Genomic DNA, 17,450 nt, shown 5'->3' with positions numbered 1-17,450 from the left:
GTACCAAAATGTTAATAGTGAGTTGACTAATTGAAAAAGGTTATTAATATTTTAATAATTAATATTTTCTAAAAATGATATTAAAATATTATATTAATATTAAATAGATAAAATCGCATGGCCTAAACTATCTACTGGCTGGTTGTGTTAGATGAAATTATGTCGTTGTCTTCAAGAGAAAGAGGGTCTGAGGCACTATACGGAATTCGGATGGAGTTTGGATTATTGGTTTCAGCAAAAATATTGGTATAAACTCGATCTTCAAACCAAGCTTTGCGGTATTTATGAAGGCCTTCTTACTCGGAGCACTAGTTGCACAAGTCTCCTTTGTTCAATCTGATAGCTCCTAAGTGATAAGGATGTTGACTGAAATGAACTCCGCCTGTAGTCAGCCTCCTCTCGTTCAAGCGACAGCAGGTTTATGCAACTATTGTTGCGAGGTGCGTTTTAAATGGATTCCAAGATCTTGCAATAGAGTGGCTTGCGAAACTTGCTTCGACTCGACACTTTAACCTGGTGCGTTGTGCTATCCCTCCGGTAGAAGTTATAGACCTTCTCACTTTAACCTGGTGCATTCTGGTGAAATTTTGCAGGGAAAGAAAAAGGAAGGGAATGCAGCGAGATATGTGACGAGGTCACAGGCTATTAAAATCCTTCAAGTTAGCCTCTGGGATTTCAGGTTCATCTCCTCTTCCTACTTTTGAATGTTTATTGATTCCAGGCTCCAGCTTCCTTTATTTACATTCTATAATCACATCTGCACATTATTTCTAGATTCTTAGATTAATTAGATAAGAAACTATTGAGTTTCGTTAAGCTGAGATTAGTTCATCCGGCGGCATTTGGTTGCCAGTTTTGCTACTTGTCGTATGCTGACTGAAGCAAAAAAGAATGGTGAGTTAGCAAAGCTTTTTATGTCACGTGCACCTTCTTACAAGCTTGACGTGGTCATCCGTGATAGGTTTGTTAATCAGTATTTATGCTTTTTATTTCCTGTCATTGGTATTTATATGAATTATTGAGTATCTATGATATGATTGGTATTTTAGGTATCCGACATTTATTGACGCACTTAGAGATTTGGATGATCCTCTTACAATGATGCACCTGTTTGCAATGTTGCCTGCCATTGATAGGCTTAAAATTGAAGTGAAGCGTATCCATAATTGTCGTAGGTTGCCTTTTTTTTTAAGTGAGAAAGAAGACAGGAACATATACGTTTATTGATACCTTCTAGAATCCTACCAGTTACATCCCTTGTCCTGCTATTCTTGGTCCTTTGTCAGGTTGTCATGAATGGCAAGCTTACATTTCTCGCACCCATAAATTGCGGAAGATTTTTGTGGCTGTAAAGGGTATATATTATCAGGTACTACAACATTATGTTGTTAATTGTTATGTTTCTGGTTGGTTATAAGACTGTTTCTTTCTACTGTTGCTATTAATCATGTTGTTTAAGATTATTCTCTTTCCTGTGCAGGCCGAAGTTGATGGTAAAAAAATCACATGGTTAGCACCGCTTGCACGGCAACAAGTATTGACTAATGATATTGACTTCAATGTCATGTTAACATTCTTGGAATTTTATGAGGTTACATCTCTCTATCTCCATCCAAGTTTGTGTCTAAATACATACATGGTCTTTTTATTATTGATTGTCATGGTCAAAAAGGTGGAAGGTGTGTCATAAAGCCTGAGAAATTTGGGTAAAATAAGCTTAAGCCAAGCGTGAATAGAGGAGCTGTTCCTTCTTATTTTTTTCTAGTCTTCCTCCAATATTACCTTGCTACTTTCATAATCAAGTTTTTGCAAACTGTTTCAAGCTACTTTATCCCCAAATATGTTGTTATCTGCTAGTTTCTTCATTGGTTGGATTTTATTTTTTTTGGGTGCAGACACTTCTTGGCTTTGTCAATTTTCAACTTTATCATTTCATAAATGTGAAGTATCCTCCTATTTTGGATCCTCGGTTGGAAGCTCTTGCTGCAGGTTTGCTTTATTACTCAAGTTCTGTAATGAAACTTGCACATTCTTTCTAAATTATGCATTTTAAGTGGTGACTGTGAATAATTCTTGTTAATTTCTTCCTTCTGGCTGTCTATAATAGTGTTTTTTGTTTCTGAATACTGCAGATCTCTATGCATTATCAAGGTATTTTGATGCTAACCACAGAGCTTCTGTTCAAGAACCTCAAGTTGCTGGTTCATCTAGTTCGGAGCAAGAGCAGGAGGAATCTAACTTAAATCTTGCTCAACTTCAGCATCAACTGCCTGCCAATGAACCTGGTGCACTGATGCACCTTGTTCAAGATGCATCCAGTGAAAGAAGATGGAGCTATCAGGGACTGTAAAAATCTTTTTCAAAACAAGTAGTTTTTCTTGAGTCGTGAGGCGAGTTCAATTCTTCCTGGCTGAAATTTTCTATCAAGAAGTGTAGTTTTGCTTCCGTTTTGTTTATCAATTTGATGAACACAAGAATAGAAGTACAAGTGGCTTCCATTTCTTTATGGTAGTTCATTTGTGTTGGAATAGTTTCTAATACTCTTCATGTTCAGATTCCGAGAGAGTCCTTGCTTTTCGTCGTTCCTGCTTTTGGAGGTTTTGTTTCTTGGGAAGGAGATGGAGCTCCGTTTTATGAAGCTAATGATAGCATTACTCATCAGGTGCACTAATAAACAGACCGTATGTGAGATTTGCATTTACCTGGGGGTTTTGGTTTTGGAAATTGTTGCTGCTTTTGTTTGTGTAGATTGTGGACAGACCATCCCAAGGACATGTTTACCTTTCAAGAGAATAAGTTCAACCACAGTGGGTTTATGACTGTGTAAATGCACGGATCATCTTGCTAACTGAACCATATATGGTTGGGAGGTAAATTTTGGAAACTTACTCTTGAAATATGTTTCTTTTCCGAGTGTTAAACTTCTTTGCTTTTGTAATGATTCAATGAATGACCTCTGGCTCTCATTTTCTAATTTGGTTTCTTCATTTGATATAATTCATAGTGAGCATACCCCCTTGAATCAATATGATCATTTAATTGTTATTGAAGTTGGAATATTATCTTGATATGTCAATGCTATCAGTGTGCAATATTGCTGTCTTTGCTAATAGGAACCCACCTCCACATCTTTCGCCTTTTGTCGATGATGAGGCTGAAGGTTATGTTCCTGATTATGCCAAGACCATTAAACAACTACAGGCTGCTGCAAAAAGTGATATTAAACCTTTGCCTGGTATGGGAAATGATGACTTGGACAGCTCTCAAAATATGTTGGCAGAAGGGTGTCAATAGAACAGAGGCTATGGAAGCTGCTGAGAAGAAGCGACAGGTATGTTGTGGTGGAGTTATCAGAAACACAATACACAATAGAGAGTTAAAAATTACATGCTACATGGGATATTACTTTGAAGTCCATGTTTGCCCCTATTGACTGTAAGCTTATTGAAAATGGAACTTCAGGGTATCTCAAGTATAAATAAGCTGAACTCTGAGGACACCGAGTCTAAGGAACAATTTCTTCCTGATGTAGAAGAACCAAGTGTCAAGGATCCATCAAGACTCATGATGTCACGTAAAAAGAGGAGGCTTGCAGAAGCCATTGAGGTAACTTCATTGGACTTTATTATGATTGCTTTTTGTCACGATTCAGGAGTGTCCGACTTTCACTCTTATCATAGCTTTATTATTGTTTACCTTTTGCTTTGAAAGTTGTCCAGCAGAGATTTATTTGGTATTGATTCCATTATAGCGGACTGTAGTTCCCGGTAAACAATATTTTAAAACTTTGTACATATTTTCTCTAATTTGTAGAAAAGAATAAGGGATGGGAGGGGAGGGGATGATGGTTAAAGTTCATGTTATTGGGATCGGATGAGTGTTGGATACATTATGCATTTAACATGGGTATATAATTGTTTGAACATGTGTCGAATGCATATTTTAAAGAAACCCGAGTGTGTGTGCAACATAGGTTATAATTAACAGCTACAATATCTTTGTGCTTCATTAACCGGAATTTCATCTTCGTTTTGACTCGACTGTATTTCTCCTTGATCAGATTGGCAAGCAACGAAAGAAGGATCATGTCGAAAGACTCGAGGAGCGGAAGAGGAACATTGATGCAGCTCAGAAATTGGAGAAGAAACATAAAAAAGCTCAACATTCTTGAGTCTATTTTAATCTTTAATATTGTTTGATTACAAATATAGTTAAAAGTTATTAGTGATTCTAAGTTGCGCGCATTGCCTGATATCGTTGTAATTGGCATAAATTTTGTTAAGTTATGGTTTGAGACGATAAAGGAAAAACTAGATTCATATTTCCTTGTTGCAAATCTGCCATGGAATACCAAAATCAGAGAACCATAATTTTGAAGAAGCTAATTTTGTTAAATAAAAACTGTTAAAAAAATGAAGGGAAAAATCGATTGAAAAATCCAATAAGGGAAAATAACTAATCATCCTTGATTTAATTTTCTTTACCTTTTCCTATTCCTTACATTAAGTAGAGTTCTTTTTATTTTGTGAGGTTATTTGAATTAAAATCTGAATCTGGCTTGTGTGAAATGCAAATTTAATTGCTTTTTTAACCTTTATAAGCTTATAATTTGGGGAAAGAATTTGATTCAGGGCATTTGAAAGCTGAATATAAGGGTGCAATAACAAATATCTAATAATGAATTTCTTTCGAAAAAGGTCCTAGAATATTCATTCTTCGACTGACGAAGGGTCAAGTGCTTGAAATATTCTGCAAACAATCAGTTAGTGTCTTGAGGATTGATGAATACTTTTGACAAGGTTCACACTTGATCCCGATGTTCAAAGCATCTTTATGAATGGCGGCCCAATAAAAACCTTGTCGGAGGACCTTTTGTGTCAGTAGCCTTCCCCCCAATGTGGTTGGTATCCGCATATACTTTCTCTTGTATCTCATGGAGAACGTAAAGGCTTTATAGAAACACAAGCAACGGAAGAGATGTTGAGAGAAACTTCTATACAATACCAATTAAGACGTAGCTGACAACCTCATTGCTAGTTTAATTCCTTCTTTGGGGTCATCTGATTCTTCTACATTTGAGATGGTACTTGACGATAGGGGTTATCTAATTTGATCCTTCCTCTGAGCACATGACTTGCGTCTGGGTATTGTTTGGATAGGCTTTGTATTCCAGCAGTATATTCTCTCTCTCTAATTTCTGAAATTATTAGTCTTGAGACAAAGCATCAACGCGGAAGTTCTCTGCCTTGACATTCCGTTGGAGGTACGTGTTCTTCAATTTTCCCATCAAGTAGGTTTCCATCTGATGATACCGGAGAAGGGTGAGATCATTTACCTCATTTTTGTTAGGAAAAAAACCGAGTACAAGTAATTTCCCTATAACCAGATTAGTGAGAATGCGAAATAAAAGCGGAAAAATAATACCCGAAATTGATAACGGAGTTCAGCCAATTTTGCTTACGTCTCCGGACTGCTGCAGATCTTTTACTAAGAGAGAAATTTTACAGGTGTTTACAAAACACTCACTACTCACAAGAAAGCTCTCTAGTTTTGGGAGAAAGAAATGATTTTTTGGGATGATTTTGAAGCTAAATGGGTAAGGGTATTTATAGTAGAAACTTAGGGACTAATCTTTGAAAATACCCTAAAGTGCAATGACTAAAGTGAATTTACCCATTCCTATTTTCAACAAACATCTACCAAAATTTTACCAAACTTTGAAAAACATTTTTCAAAGAAACATTTACCAAACTTTGAAAAAAACATTTTCCAAAGTTGGTTGCCAAACTTTGAAACTTTTAACAATCTCCCACTTGAAGACTGATTTTAATATGTCTTCACACCTCGATCAATGCAGCAGCATGTCTGGTCTTGTTATTCTAGCATGCCAACTGAAGTTGAACACAACTTCAGTTTGTCCGTAGTCACCGTCTTTGTCAACATGTCTGCCGGATTTTGAGCTCCACTAATCTTTTCAAGTTTCAAAATCCCATCTTCCAGAAGAGACCGGATAAAATGATATCTCAATTGTATGTGCTTTGTCCTGGAATGAAAAGACGGATTCTTTGCTAGATGGATAGCACTTTGACTGTCGCAATACAAGATATTGTTTTCTTGTTTCTTTCCTAACTCTTCCAAGAAACTTTGGAGCCAAACCATCTCCTTGCTGGCTTCCGTAACAGCGACATATTCTGCTTCAGTTGTGGAGAGAGCAACTATCTTCTGTAGTTGAGAAACCCAACTCACTGCAGTTCCTCCTAGAGTATAGACATACCCTGTAGTGCTCCTTCTGATGTCGACATTTCCGGCTAAGTCAGCATCTACATAGCCTGTCAGTATCATATCTCCACCTTTGAAACAAAGTCCTTTGTTTGTGGTACCCCGAAGATATCTGAGGATCTATTTGACTGCTTCCCAGTGTACCTTGCCCGGATTATTCATGTACCTGCTAACAGCTCCCACTGCATGAGCAATATCTGGTCTGGTACAAACCATGGCATACATCAGACTTCCAATTGCTGAGGCATACGGCACCTTCACCATGTGTGCACGTTCTTCCTCCGTCTTTGGTGATTGGTCTTTGGAGAGTCTGAAATGAACACCTAAAGGTGTACTTACTGGTTTAGCATCTTGCATGTTGAACCTGGAGAGTACTTTGTTGATGTACTCAGCCTGTGATAACATCAAAGTCCCCGAATTTGTGTCTCTCTTGATCCTCATCCCAAGAATCTGCTTTGCAGCGCCCAGATCCTTCATAGCAAACTGCTTCGACAATTTTTGCTTCAAGTGTATAATCTCTTGCATGTCTGAGCCTGCAACGAGCATGTCATCAACGTACAATAAAATAATGAAGCTGTTGTCGAACCTCTTGATGTAGCAACAATGATCTGCTTGGCATCTGATAAAACCACTGCTACTCATGAAGCTATCGAACTTCTTGTACCACTGTCTAGGAGCTTGTTTTAAACCATACAAGCTCTTCTTCAACCTGCATACCAGGTTTTTCTTGTCTGCCTCTATGAAGCCTTCTGGCTGCCTCATATAGATTTCTTCCTCTAAATCACCATGAAGGAAAGCTGTCTTTACATCTAACTGCTCAAGATGTAAATTCTCTGCAGCTACAATTTTCAACACCAGTCTGATTGTAGACAATTTTACGACTGGAGAGAAAATTTCATTGTAGTCAATACCTTCTTTTTGCTGAAAGCCTTTGACAACCAATCTTGCTTTGTAGCGTTTGCTCCCATCGTGCTCTTCTTTGATCCTGTAAATCCACTTGTTGTGGAGCGCTTTCTTGCCTGGTGGTAATTCAGCTAATTCCCATGTCTGATTTGACATAAGCGAGTCCACCTCATCTTTCATGGAAGACTCCCACTTGACTGAATCCTCCACTTGCATTGCTTCATCATAGCACTCTGGTTCACCATTGTCAGTCAGCAACAAGTAGTGTAAAGAAGGAGAATACCGTTGGGTTGGTTTAGGAATTCTGGAGGAGCGTCTCAGTTCTGGTGTGCCTGGTTCTTCTTGAACTGCTTCAGGATTGATCTGAACATCATTTCCAGAAATCTCCTCGAACTCAGCAAATTCCTTTGTTTCAGCTTCGGTATTACTTGATTCTGCGGTTGACCTATCTTTGTACATCACATTTTTATTGAAAATGACGTCTCTGCTTCTGATGATCTTTCGATATTCGTAGTCCCAAAACCGGTAACCGAACTCATCACCACCGTAACCAACAAAGACGCATTTGTTGGACTTGGCATCAAGTTTACTTCTTTCAGCAGAGTTTATGTGTACATAAGAAATACAACCAAACACTCTTAAGTATGAAAGGTTTATTTCTTTCTTGCTCCAAGCTTCCTCTGGTATTCTGCCATCCAAAGGAACTGAGGGCCCACGATTGATCAAGTAAGCTGCAGTGTTGATAGCTTCAGCCCATAGAAATTTGGGCAATCCGGCATGTATCCTCATGCTTCTGGCACGTTCATTCAGAGTTCTGTTCATGCACTCTGCTACGCCATTCTGCTGCGGTGTTATGGGAACTGTTGTCTCCATCTTGATCCCATTGTTTGCGCATAAATATCTGAATCTACTGTCTCTGTATTCTCCTCCATTGTCAGACCTCAACCGCTTGACTTTCAAACCAGTCTCATTTTCCACCATGGCCTTCCATTTTCTGAAGGTATCAAAGACTTCTGATTTCTTATTCAGAAAATAAACCCACACCTTCCTTGTTGAATCATCGATGAAGGTGACATAATATAGTGAGCCTGCAAGAGATGGAACTGGGGATGGTCCCCATACATCAGTATGAATCAATTCTAACCTTTCTGCCTTGGGTGTCTTGCCAATCTTTGCAAAACTGACTTTCTTTTGTTTGCCAAAGATGCAATCCTCGCATAGTCCGACATCTACATTCTTTAGATCCGGCAGCTTCCCTTTTGACAAAAGTGTCTTCATCCCTTTCTCGCTCATATGGCCAAGCCTTTGGTGCCATAGGTTTGATTTTCCATCAGCATCTGCTACTGCAATGATATTCTCTAAATTTGAGGTTACATAGAGAGTACCAGTCTTCTTACCACGAGCAATGACGAGTGCTCCTTTGGTAATCTTCCATTCACAGCCTGAAAAGGTTGTGCTATATCCTTCTCCATCAAGCTGTCCAACAGAAATCAGATTTCTTTTGAGGCCAGGAATATGTCTCACTCCTGTCAGCTTCCAGGTGGTCTGGTTTGGCAACTTTAGTCGGATGTCTCCTTTTCCGACGATCTTTAAGGTTTCATCATCAGCAAGATGAACCTTCCCAAAATCACCACTGACATAGTTCTCCATGATTTCTTGGCATGGGGTGGAGTGGAAAGATGCCCCTGAATCCAAGATCCATGATTCAATCGGACTGTTGACGCTTAGAATCATGGCATCACCTGTCTCCTCTGTCACGTTGGCAGATTCCTGTGCACCGGTATCTTTCTTCAGTGCTCGGCAATCTCTTTTAAAGTGACCTTTCTTGCCACAATTATAACAGGTAAAATCTTTCTTTCCCGTTCTAGATTTTTCCCGTCTGGATTTTGATATACCACGATTTGAATATCTTTCTGAAGTTCTTCCTCTAGACTCCGTGTGCAAGGCTGAGGAGGTTGATGCTTCACCCGATTCTCTCCGTCGAATTTCTTCACTCAGTACCAGATCCCGAACATCGTCGAATTTTAATTTGTTGTTTCCCGACGAACTGCTGACTGCTGTAACAGTAGCATTCCAACTGTCTGGTAGAGATGATAAGAGAATTAAAGCTCGAACTTCATCATCGAACTCAATTTCCACTGAACTCAACTGGGTTGTGATTGTGTTGAGTTCATTTAGGTGTTGTGCCACCGATGCCCCTTCCGTCATCCGCAAATTGAATAATCGCCTCATCAAATGAACTTTGTTTGAGGCCGATGGCTTCTCATACATACTGGAGAGAGCCGCCATAAGACCCGCCGTGGTCTTTTCCTTTGCTATGTTGAAAGCAACATTTCGGGACAACGTCAGTCGGATGACTCCGAGGGCTTGTCGGTCGAGAAGAGCCCAGTCTTCATTCTTCATGCCATCTGGTTGCTTTCCTGAGAGAGGTTGATAAAGATTTTTCTGGTACAGAAAATCTTCAATCTGCATCTTCCAAAAGCCAAAGTCCGCACCATCGAACTTTTCAATTTTCACCTTCCCTTCGTCTGCAGCCATCGCTTCCACTCGAATCTGGCTTCTTTTGGATCGTTTCTAACAATTCTTGCGAACCACCGTGTATTAGAACACCACCGTCGACAAACTCGTATCGCCGACCGAAATTTCACTATTCACGAAATTCACTATTCATGTGAATAGTAATGAATAGTAACATCGCAGAAAAATTGACAATATTCACAGCCAAAAGCTCTGATACCAGTTGTTAGGAAAAAAACCGAGTACAAGTAATTTCCCTATAACCAGATTAGTGAGAATGCGAAATAAAAGCGGAAAAATAATACCCGAAATTGATAACGGAGTTCAGCCAATTTTGCTTACGTCTCCGGACTGCTGCAGATCTTTTACTAAGAGAGAATTTTTACAGGTGTTTACAAAACACTCACTACTCACAAGAAAGCTATCTAGTTTTGGGAGAAAGAAATGATTTTTGGGATGATTTTGAAGCTAAATGGGTAAGGGTATTTATAGTAGAAACTTAGGGACTAATCTTTGAAAATACCCTAAAGTGCAATGACTAAAGTGAATTTACCCATTCCTATTTTCAACAAACATCTACCAAAATTTTACCAAACTTTGAAAAACATTTTTCAAAAAAACATTTACCAAACTTTAAAAAAAAACATTTTCCAAAGTTAATTGCCAAACTTTGAAACTTTTAACAATTTTCGCACGTCATCTGCTTGGCTACCAACTTAAAGTTGATGTAGATTAGAAGATTTTGTACATCCAGTTCCAATATGAGCTCCAGTTCTGCTATAAGTGCCTCGTACCCTGTAATATTGGTAGAGGTATCGAACCCAAAGGAGATACTATATTGCCACTCTTCTCTTGAAGAGTTTTATAACATGATATTAGCTCTAGCCTGTCTTTTCCAGTCGATTTACCAACAAATAGGGTCCATTGGTGCTCAGGCGAGGGTTCGTTAGTCTCTTTTCTTCTCTTGTTTGGCTTTAGTGGTCTGAAGAGGAAGCAGTTTAAATTTGATATTATTATCGGTTATGAAAAAATATAAAAAAATCAAGAAAGAAATATAAAATCTTTTAGAATTAAACATATCTAAATTAATTTTGATGATATATCATAATCTAATTTATCAACTATATCTAAAATTATACACTATAGATGTCTTAAATATTTATCCTTTGCTCTAATAAGATTCTACTCCAAATTTTATAAAATCATTATTGAAAAAGCCCCGAGATTTCTTTCAGTTGGGCTCAGCTAAACCTGAGAAGCAAGTCGAACCATAAAACCTGAGCCTCCACCCAAAAGTTTCCCTTTCATATATAAAAACCCTAACCCTAACCCTAACATTCACTCTCTTAGTTTCCTCGCAGCAGAAACTCCAGCCAGCCACGCACCCGCGTCATTTGATCAAAACAATGGGCCGCGTCCGCACGAAGACCGTGAAGAAATCATCTCGTCAGGTTATCGAGCGGTAATACTCTCGCATGACCCTCGATTTCCACACCAACAAAAAGATTATCGAAGAAGTGGCTATAATCCCATCGAAGAGGCTCCGAAACAAGATCGCCGGGTTCTCGACCCATTTGATGAAACGGATCCAGAAGGGTCCGGTTCGTGGCATTTCGTTGAAGCTCCAAGAAGAAGAGCGCGAGCGTCGCATGGATTTCGTCCCCGATGAATCGGCAATTAAGGTTGACCAAATAGAAGTTGATAAGGAAACTCTTGGCATGCTTTCGGTTCTTGGAATGGCTGATATTCCTGGACTTATTAAGGTTGACCCGGTTGCTGTAGTTCCTCAAGTCGGGTTCGGTCGCGGTGGTGGACCCGGGAGGAGGTTTTAAGAGGTGGGTTTTCATTGGACTTGACGGGTTCCATCTTAAGTTTGCTATGTTTTATTTTGGTCAGTATTTGAGTTTTGTGTTTTTATTGCAGAACATTTTGGTATTTTAAATGCTACTGAAATTTATAAACTTTTATGTGTACTTCCTTCGAAGGTTCCTGGAATGGATAATATTAGTTGTTAGCTTATTTAATTAATTCCCGTCGATTTCATTTTCTCTTTGAATTTCGTTTTATATAGCAAAGCTTGTTTTTAGCTGTTGAAAGATAGAAATGATGAATTTAAGAGTATAACTTAGGATTCTCATTTGGCATTTGAATTTGGATTTTCTTTTTCAAGTTAATTAATCCATATTCTGGTTAAAGGGAATTTGTTTACTATGTTAATTTTTTGGCCAGGGATTTAAATTGAGGTCGTCTTTTTGGTTAAGACTGTTGAAATAGTTGGCGCCATTGCGGTCATGCAGTAACGGTATTGGACTGCATTGCTATTGCTATATAGCTGGCGCTATTGCAAAAGTGGACCGCTATTTAAATCCCTGTACTTGGCTGCTATGTTGAAAATGAGAAACTGGGTTCTCTGAAATCTGCCATATTTTCTCCAAACGTTAGTGGTTTTTGAGCTCATAAATAAATTATCAAAGCAAAACAAAAAGAAAGGGAACGAGTAAATAATGCATGAAATTATTAAGGTTTAAATTAGTACCATCTAACTTTGTTTCTGGAGCCTGAGTAGCTATAGTTCCTTGCTCCACCCCAGCCTTTATATCCTTGTTTTCTTCCTTTTCCAGGCATATATCGCCTCCAGTCTTTGTATCAGAAGTACTTTTGTCTCAGGTTTTCACTTCCTTCCGTTATTCCACTGCATCTACTGGAGCTGGAGATTGCTTTCTGGTTTCTCTTCCAGTAGAATTTGGTAAGCATTAGCTTTATCTCTTCACATCTCTCTGTTTTCGACACTGTCAGATGAATCGAATCTTGTGTCAATATAGACTTCTCTGTTATTTTTTCATCTGGATTGTCTTGCTATTATTTCTCCACCACCTTCATGGTCTCGTGGATAAATCTCTTCGACATTTCCGACTTCTGCTTCTTGCGAGTACTCTGTGGCTGTCTTGCAAATCTACTGGAGCATGCTCAATTCAACTAAACTTGTTATCCCCGTGTTCTCAATGTGATCTAGTTCCCTTGGAATATGCATATCAGATGCTGTCTTAGTTGTTTTGTTGGTCTGCTGAATATCATAGAGTATAATCCGTCTTCCATCGCCTCGACTATAATCTGAATCGCATCAGCAATCCCTGCCGTCAGAAATTGAATCCTCTGACAAAAAATGATTTTTTCGAGTAATGCGATCGCCTTTTCAGTCAACTTCGATGATTTCTCGTGACAGTGGATGAGTTGAAGCAAGTTATAGATTGCACCAGAAGATGCAATCAATGGGGTTATTTGATGACAAGTTGAGAGATTATGGAGTGTAGCAATGGCGTCTACCCTTGCTTGAATGCTGGAGAGACTGTCAAAGGGAACATATGGATCTTGATTTCATACTATTCGATGGGACGGAGTGAAGAAATATGGGGTAAAGATTGCTTAGAATTCAAGCCAAAAAGGTGGGTTTAGATAATGGAGACATGGTTAATTTGCCAACTTACAAATTCTCAGTAATCAGTGCAGGGCCTAGGACTTGTTTAGACTAAGATACGAGTCTCAAACAGATGAAGATTTTGGCAATCAATTTACTGTGGAATTATCAAGTTGAAATGGTGGAAGGGCAGCTTATCAAACCAGGCAAATGCATCATGCTTAACATTGGAAATGGTTGCTGCTCTTTACTACGTCCAAGTTGTGATTTTTGAGCTATTTTTAGCCAATTGTGACTTAGAATAGAGCCAACTATACGCAGATTGTGTGTATTTCTTCTTTGTTTGGTTCCTAAGAAAATGTACAAATTTTCAGCCTCCTCCTAACCCTTTTCATTCGATTGCATCAAACAAGATGAAAAACTCAAGTCTATATGTTCACAATCGCATGTATATATATTCACAGCCATTTCAAACACATATCTCATACCACTCTGTAAGATATATTAGAATTCAAAGAAATGAGTTCCGGAATTCGATAAATTAGAATTGAAACCTTAGTACATCTTTAAGTTCAACAATCAATTTCTGCAGAAAGGTTCTGCAGAATCAAAGGCTTAAATTGACATTAAAGCTACATTTTATAGCCGGCTGCATTCGCATTATCATCGGTTTTATTAATCAACGGCCTTATTCCGAGACCTAGATATCTAGAATAGAGAAATCATGGACTTCCCAAACTTATCTTTGGCATCCTTGTCAAGTGGATCATCTCCCAGATACAAATTGATATAAGCCCTGCAGAGAAGCTCACTCTCAACCTTGGATATCACTTCACCCATCACTGCAAACCGTTCAAAAACACAACTTCTTGTCACATTTCTTCATATAGCTATACACAGTAAGAATTCAGTTATCAGAATAATACAATTTCACCTTCGAACACTCACCCTTGGTTTCGAGAACATAGCCTGGAAGACGAGAAATCTCAATAAGAGAACCCGGTGTTAGCTTGATGTTATCCGTTGCTTCTCCCATGAGTCTGTCATCAACAAAAACAAGTAATTTTAAGTAATGATCTTATGTTACTCGGGTCTCGGGTGATTCAAGAAAAGCGAAAATTCGAGTACTTGTTTGCTACTTCGTCCTTCTTTCCACCAGTTAGTTTATTGATGGATGCTCCAAGACCTTCCTCAAAGTTCTTTCTTACCATGCTCATGGTAAGGCTAGAAAATACAATCACCAATCTTACCACCATTTCCACATCACTGTCAATGACCAATTGATAGAGTTCCTTGTTGAGTTTTTCCAGGCCTTTCCCAATCTTCGACTTCAACAAGTTCTTCAGTGTCTCATTGTCTGCATACATCCCTGTAAAATCATTGATCAATCCATTGAATGTTTAGTTTCAATATTCAGTTGGGACATTGATCAAACACATGGTTGAAAAAGCCAACAAATTCTTCTCTTGACCACATTGACTATCCAATGATCACCATGCAAAAGGTTGAAATTACATGCATTAGGAATCTGGGAATTTGAAGAAACTTTACCAAAGCCGTAAATCTTGATGCCCAACCCAAGCATGGATTTCTTCCTGACACCAACACAGTTCAATTGTTTCCCATCATCCAATTTAACCGGGAATGAAACTCCAGTCTTTGGCTCCACTTCAACTGCAACTTCCTCTTGTTTATTCGGCACCTGAACACTTCCATCTGTTTCCTTCCCATTGGGGATGACATTCTCAACAGTGGTTTCCATTGTCAACCTCAAAAACAAGTTTTAATCCGAATGAGAAAACAATGAAGACGGTTTTATCATGATGTTGTAGCTTGGGAAATTTGAGGAGAAGCCCCAAGGATTTATATAGAAGGAAGACGCGATGGGAAGATGAGAAAACACATTTAATTGGCAATTTAAAGGCATTGCCATCTTGTTATCTGCATCAGATAAAAAAGGCAACTATTTTCCGGAAATTTATCTGTCTTGAAATCAACTTAATATTATTATTTTTAGAATACTAGAATAATTTATTTAATATTATTTAGGTTAATACTATTATTAAAATATTATTTATACAATTTTATAAATGAAAGTATTAAAAATATTATATTTTATAAAATAAAAATAGTATAATTATGTTAAGTTTTTATTAAAATAAAAATAGTATATTATTAATTATATCAATTACTTATTAAAATAAAAATATTATTATAATAGTACGAACCAACTTACCTCAGTAGTTAAAGGAATCGTTGATGTTCCTAGAGGTCACGGGTTCGAACACCAACAATTGTAAGGGTGATTGAATGTTTGTTGTCAGATGGTTGAAAGAGTGTTTAGAGCATATGTTACTTTGTAATCACCTTAGCTTGATAAAAAAAAATATTATATTAAAAATATTAAATTCTAAAAATTATTAAATATATATTTAATGATAGTACTTTTATAGAATTAATAGATAAAATTAATTTTATTAATAATTAATATATTTATTAAAATGATATTAAAATATTATATTAATATTAAATACATAAAATAATATTATTTTGATTATTTTTACTTGAAGTTAAAATTTTAAAAATTAATTTATGAAAAAACAAACCGCAAGTCATTTTCCATAAATTACTAAAAAAATGAAAAAATGTTTTTCAAAAATCAATTACAATGAATTAAATATGAAAATAAATTCAAAATAATGAAAGAAACGAGTAGAGTTTAAAATAATTTAAAATTAAAATTAATAAAAAAAATAAATTAATCCGGCTCCAAATTAAATATAATAATATGGTATAATTCTCCAAAAAAAAAAGACACCATATATTTTATTGTTAAAGATAAATTTATATCTAATCGAAGAAGATAAGTAATTGCTTCACTTATAAAGGAATTAATTACACATCTTATGAAGGTTTAGAACTAGATTAGAAAAGTAGTATTGTTTTAGTTTAGGTTTTAACCCATTTGACTTTATTTTTTTCTCGTAGTTTACTATTGCGGACTTTGTGTATCATTCTCTTCATGGTTCCTCTTTTTAAATTTAGCCATGTCTTTCGTTTCTGTCTATATGTAAATATTTTTATGCAGAGATTTATTTGCAGGGATTACTTCCCATTACAACGCGCATATAAAGACTGCATAAGAAGACTGTTCAACTATGTATTTATATATTTATTTATACGCATTGTATTGTATCTTTATTTTAAATTTTCTGATTGTCGGAGGTCTTCCACGGAAGCTGCTCTTAACCTAGCGTTGGGGATAGCCGACTGTACTACCTCCCCTTTACCCCCATCGCATATGATAATAGGGTTTTGTTGTTGTTGTAATCACACATCTTATGAAATCCTGATTTGTCTGAAAATATTAAATTGCTTCTGTGTTTTTCTTCTCGTTCTTCAGTCTACGTACTTTGATCAGCTCAATCCCTTTCATCCATGAAAATACTTTTTAATATAACTTCGATTAATCAGAATGGATTATCATAAAAGTTTATTATAAAAATAATTTTATTTAATAATCGATGTTCATCCTTTTCTGCAAACAAATCGTCCTCCATTACTGGTTGAAGCTTCCAGTTCAATATGTCGATACATGTCTGCAAATAATTCCATCAACAGAAGGTTGGTTCATTTCCATGAAGGCTTGTCTCATAATATTTGCACCACCAAATTAAACGAGAAACTTCCACTGAAATCCAAAGCAACCTTTCTTTCTTCTTTTCCCTATGAATAAAGGTGGATGAAAATAGACGTAATTGATTCAACTGATATTTTTGTTTATTTCAGTAATATTCGGTTAAAGTAGGTATCTCGATCGGCTATTGGTTTGTAAAAATGTAAATAAGTATTTATACCTTCATAAATTTTATTTTAATATTTATGAAATAAAGATAGTAATTAAGATGAAAATAATGTAAATGAAGATCCGTGTAGATTTTGATTGAATGGGCCTTTATTTTTGACATTTGGGCTTCCAAAATTGGCCCACTTAAGACGACCCATGTTTCATTTAAAAAGATCTACACTTGCACCTAATAAATACATACATTCATGAATACCCAACTCTCCTAAATTATTGGTTTAGTGAAGTTTCTTCAAATTGCGATGCTTATTTATTTATTTATTTATCCTTTAATTTAGATATTAGAATTATCTCAATAAAAAGATTTATTAATTGGTCGAATGATCAAGGATATTTATATTATTTCATCTTGCATGGGTTCAAACCTCGACATTTGTCTTGAAAATATAATATTTGTATTTAATCAAAAAAATATCTCAAGAAAAATTATGTGATATATTTTTTATGCAAATAGAGCCACTAATTTTATTA

At 36.7% G+C, this 17,450-nt stretch overlaps 2 protein-coding genes and 1 pseudogene across 2 annotated transcripts; 2 read left to right on the top strand and 1 right to left on the bottom strand.

Moving 5' to 3' along the window:
* The first annotated feature begins 371 nt into the window (after positions 1-371).
* Positions 372-4,331, top strand: LOC120123044 (annotated as a pseudogene).
* A 6,687-nt stretch (positions 4,332-11,018) lies between these two features.
* Positions 11,019-11,727, top strand: LOC120122976 (40S ribosomal protein S17-like). The gene has a single exon (XM_039141998.1). It carries the CDS (start codon positions 11,175-11,177, stop codon positions 11,529-11,531), a length of 357 nt encoding a protein of 118 aa, XP_038997929.1. The 5' UTR covers positions 11,019-11,174; the 3' UTR covers positions 11,532-11,727.
* Positions 11,728-13,559: 1,832 nt separating this feature from the next.
* LOC120122858 (fatty-acid-binding protein 1-like) lies at positions 13,560-15,036 on the bottom strand. Its single transcript, XM_039141901.1, has 4 exons — positions 14,666-15,036; positions 14,243-14,483; positions 14,063-14,154; positions 13,560-13,956 (listed from the first exon to the last, which is right to left on the bottom strand). Exons 1-4 carry the CDS (start codon positions 14,874-14,876, stop codon positions 13,823-13,825), a joined length of 678 nt encoding a protein of 225 aa, XP_038997832.1. The 5' UTR covers positions 14,877-15,036; the 3' UTR covers positions 13,560-13,822.
* Between the last annotated feature and the right edge of the window lie 2,414 nt (positions 15,037-17,450).

The sequence above is a fragment of the Hibiscus syriacus genome, unplaced genomic scaffold (genome assembly GCF_006381635.1).
Source record: "Hibiscus syriacus cultivar Baekdansim isolate YM2019G1 unplaced genomic scaffold, ASM638163v2 tig00110388_pilon, whole genome shotgun sequence".
NCBI classification, from domain to species: domain Eukaryota; kingdom Viridiplantae; phylum Streptophyta; class Magnoliopsida; order Malvales; family Malvaceae; genus Hibiscus; species Hibiscus syriacus.
This window is presented reverse-complemented; position numbering and strand designations above follow the sequence as displayed.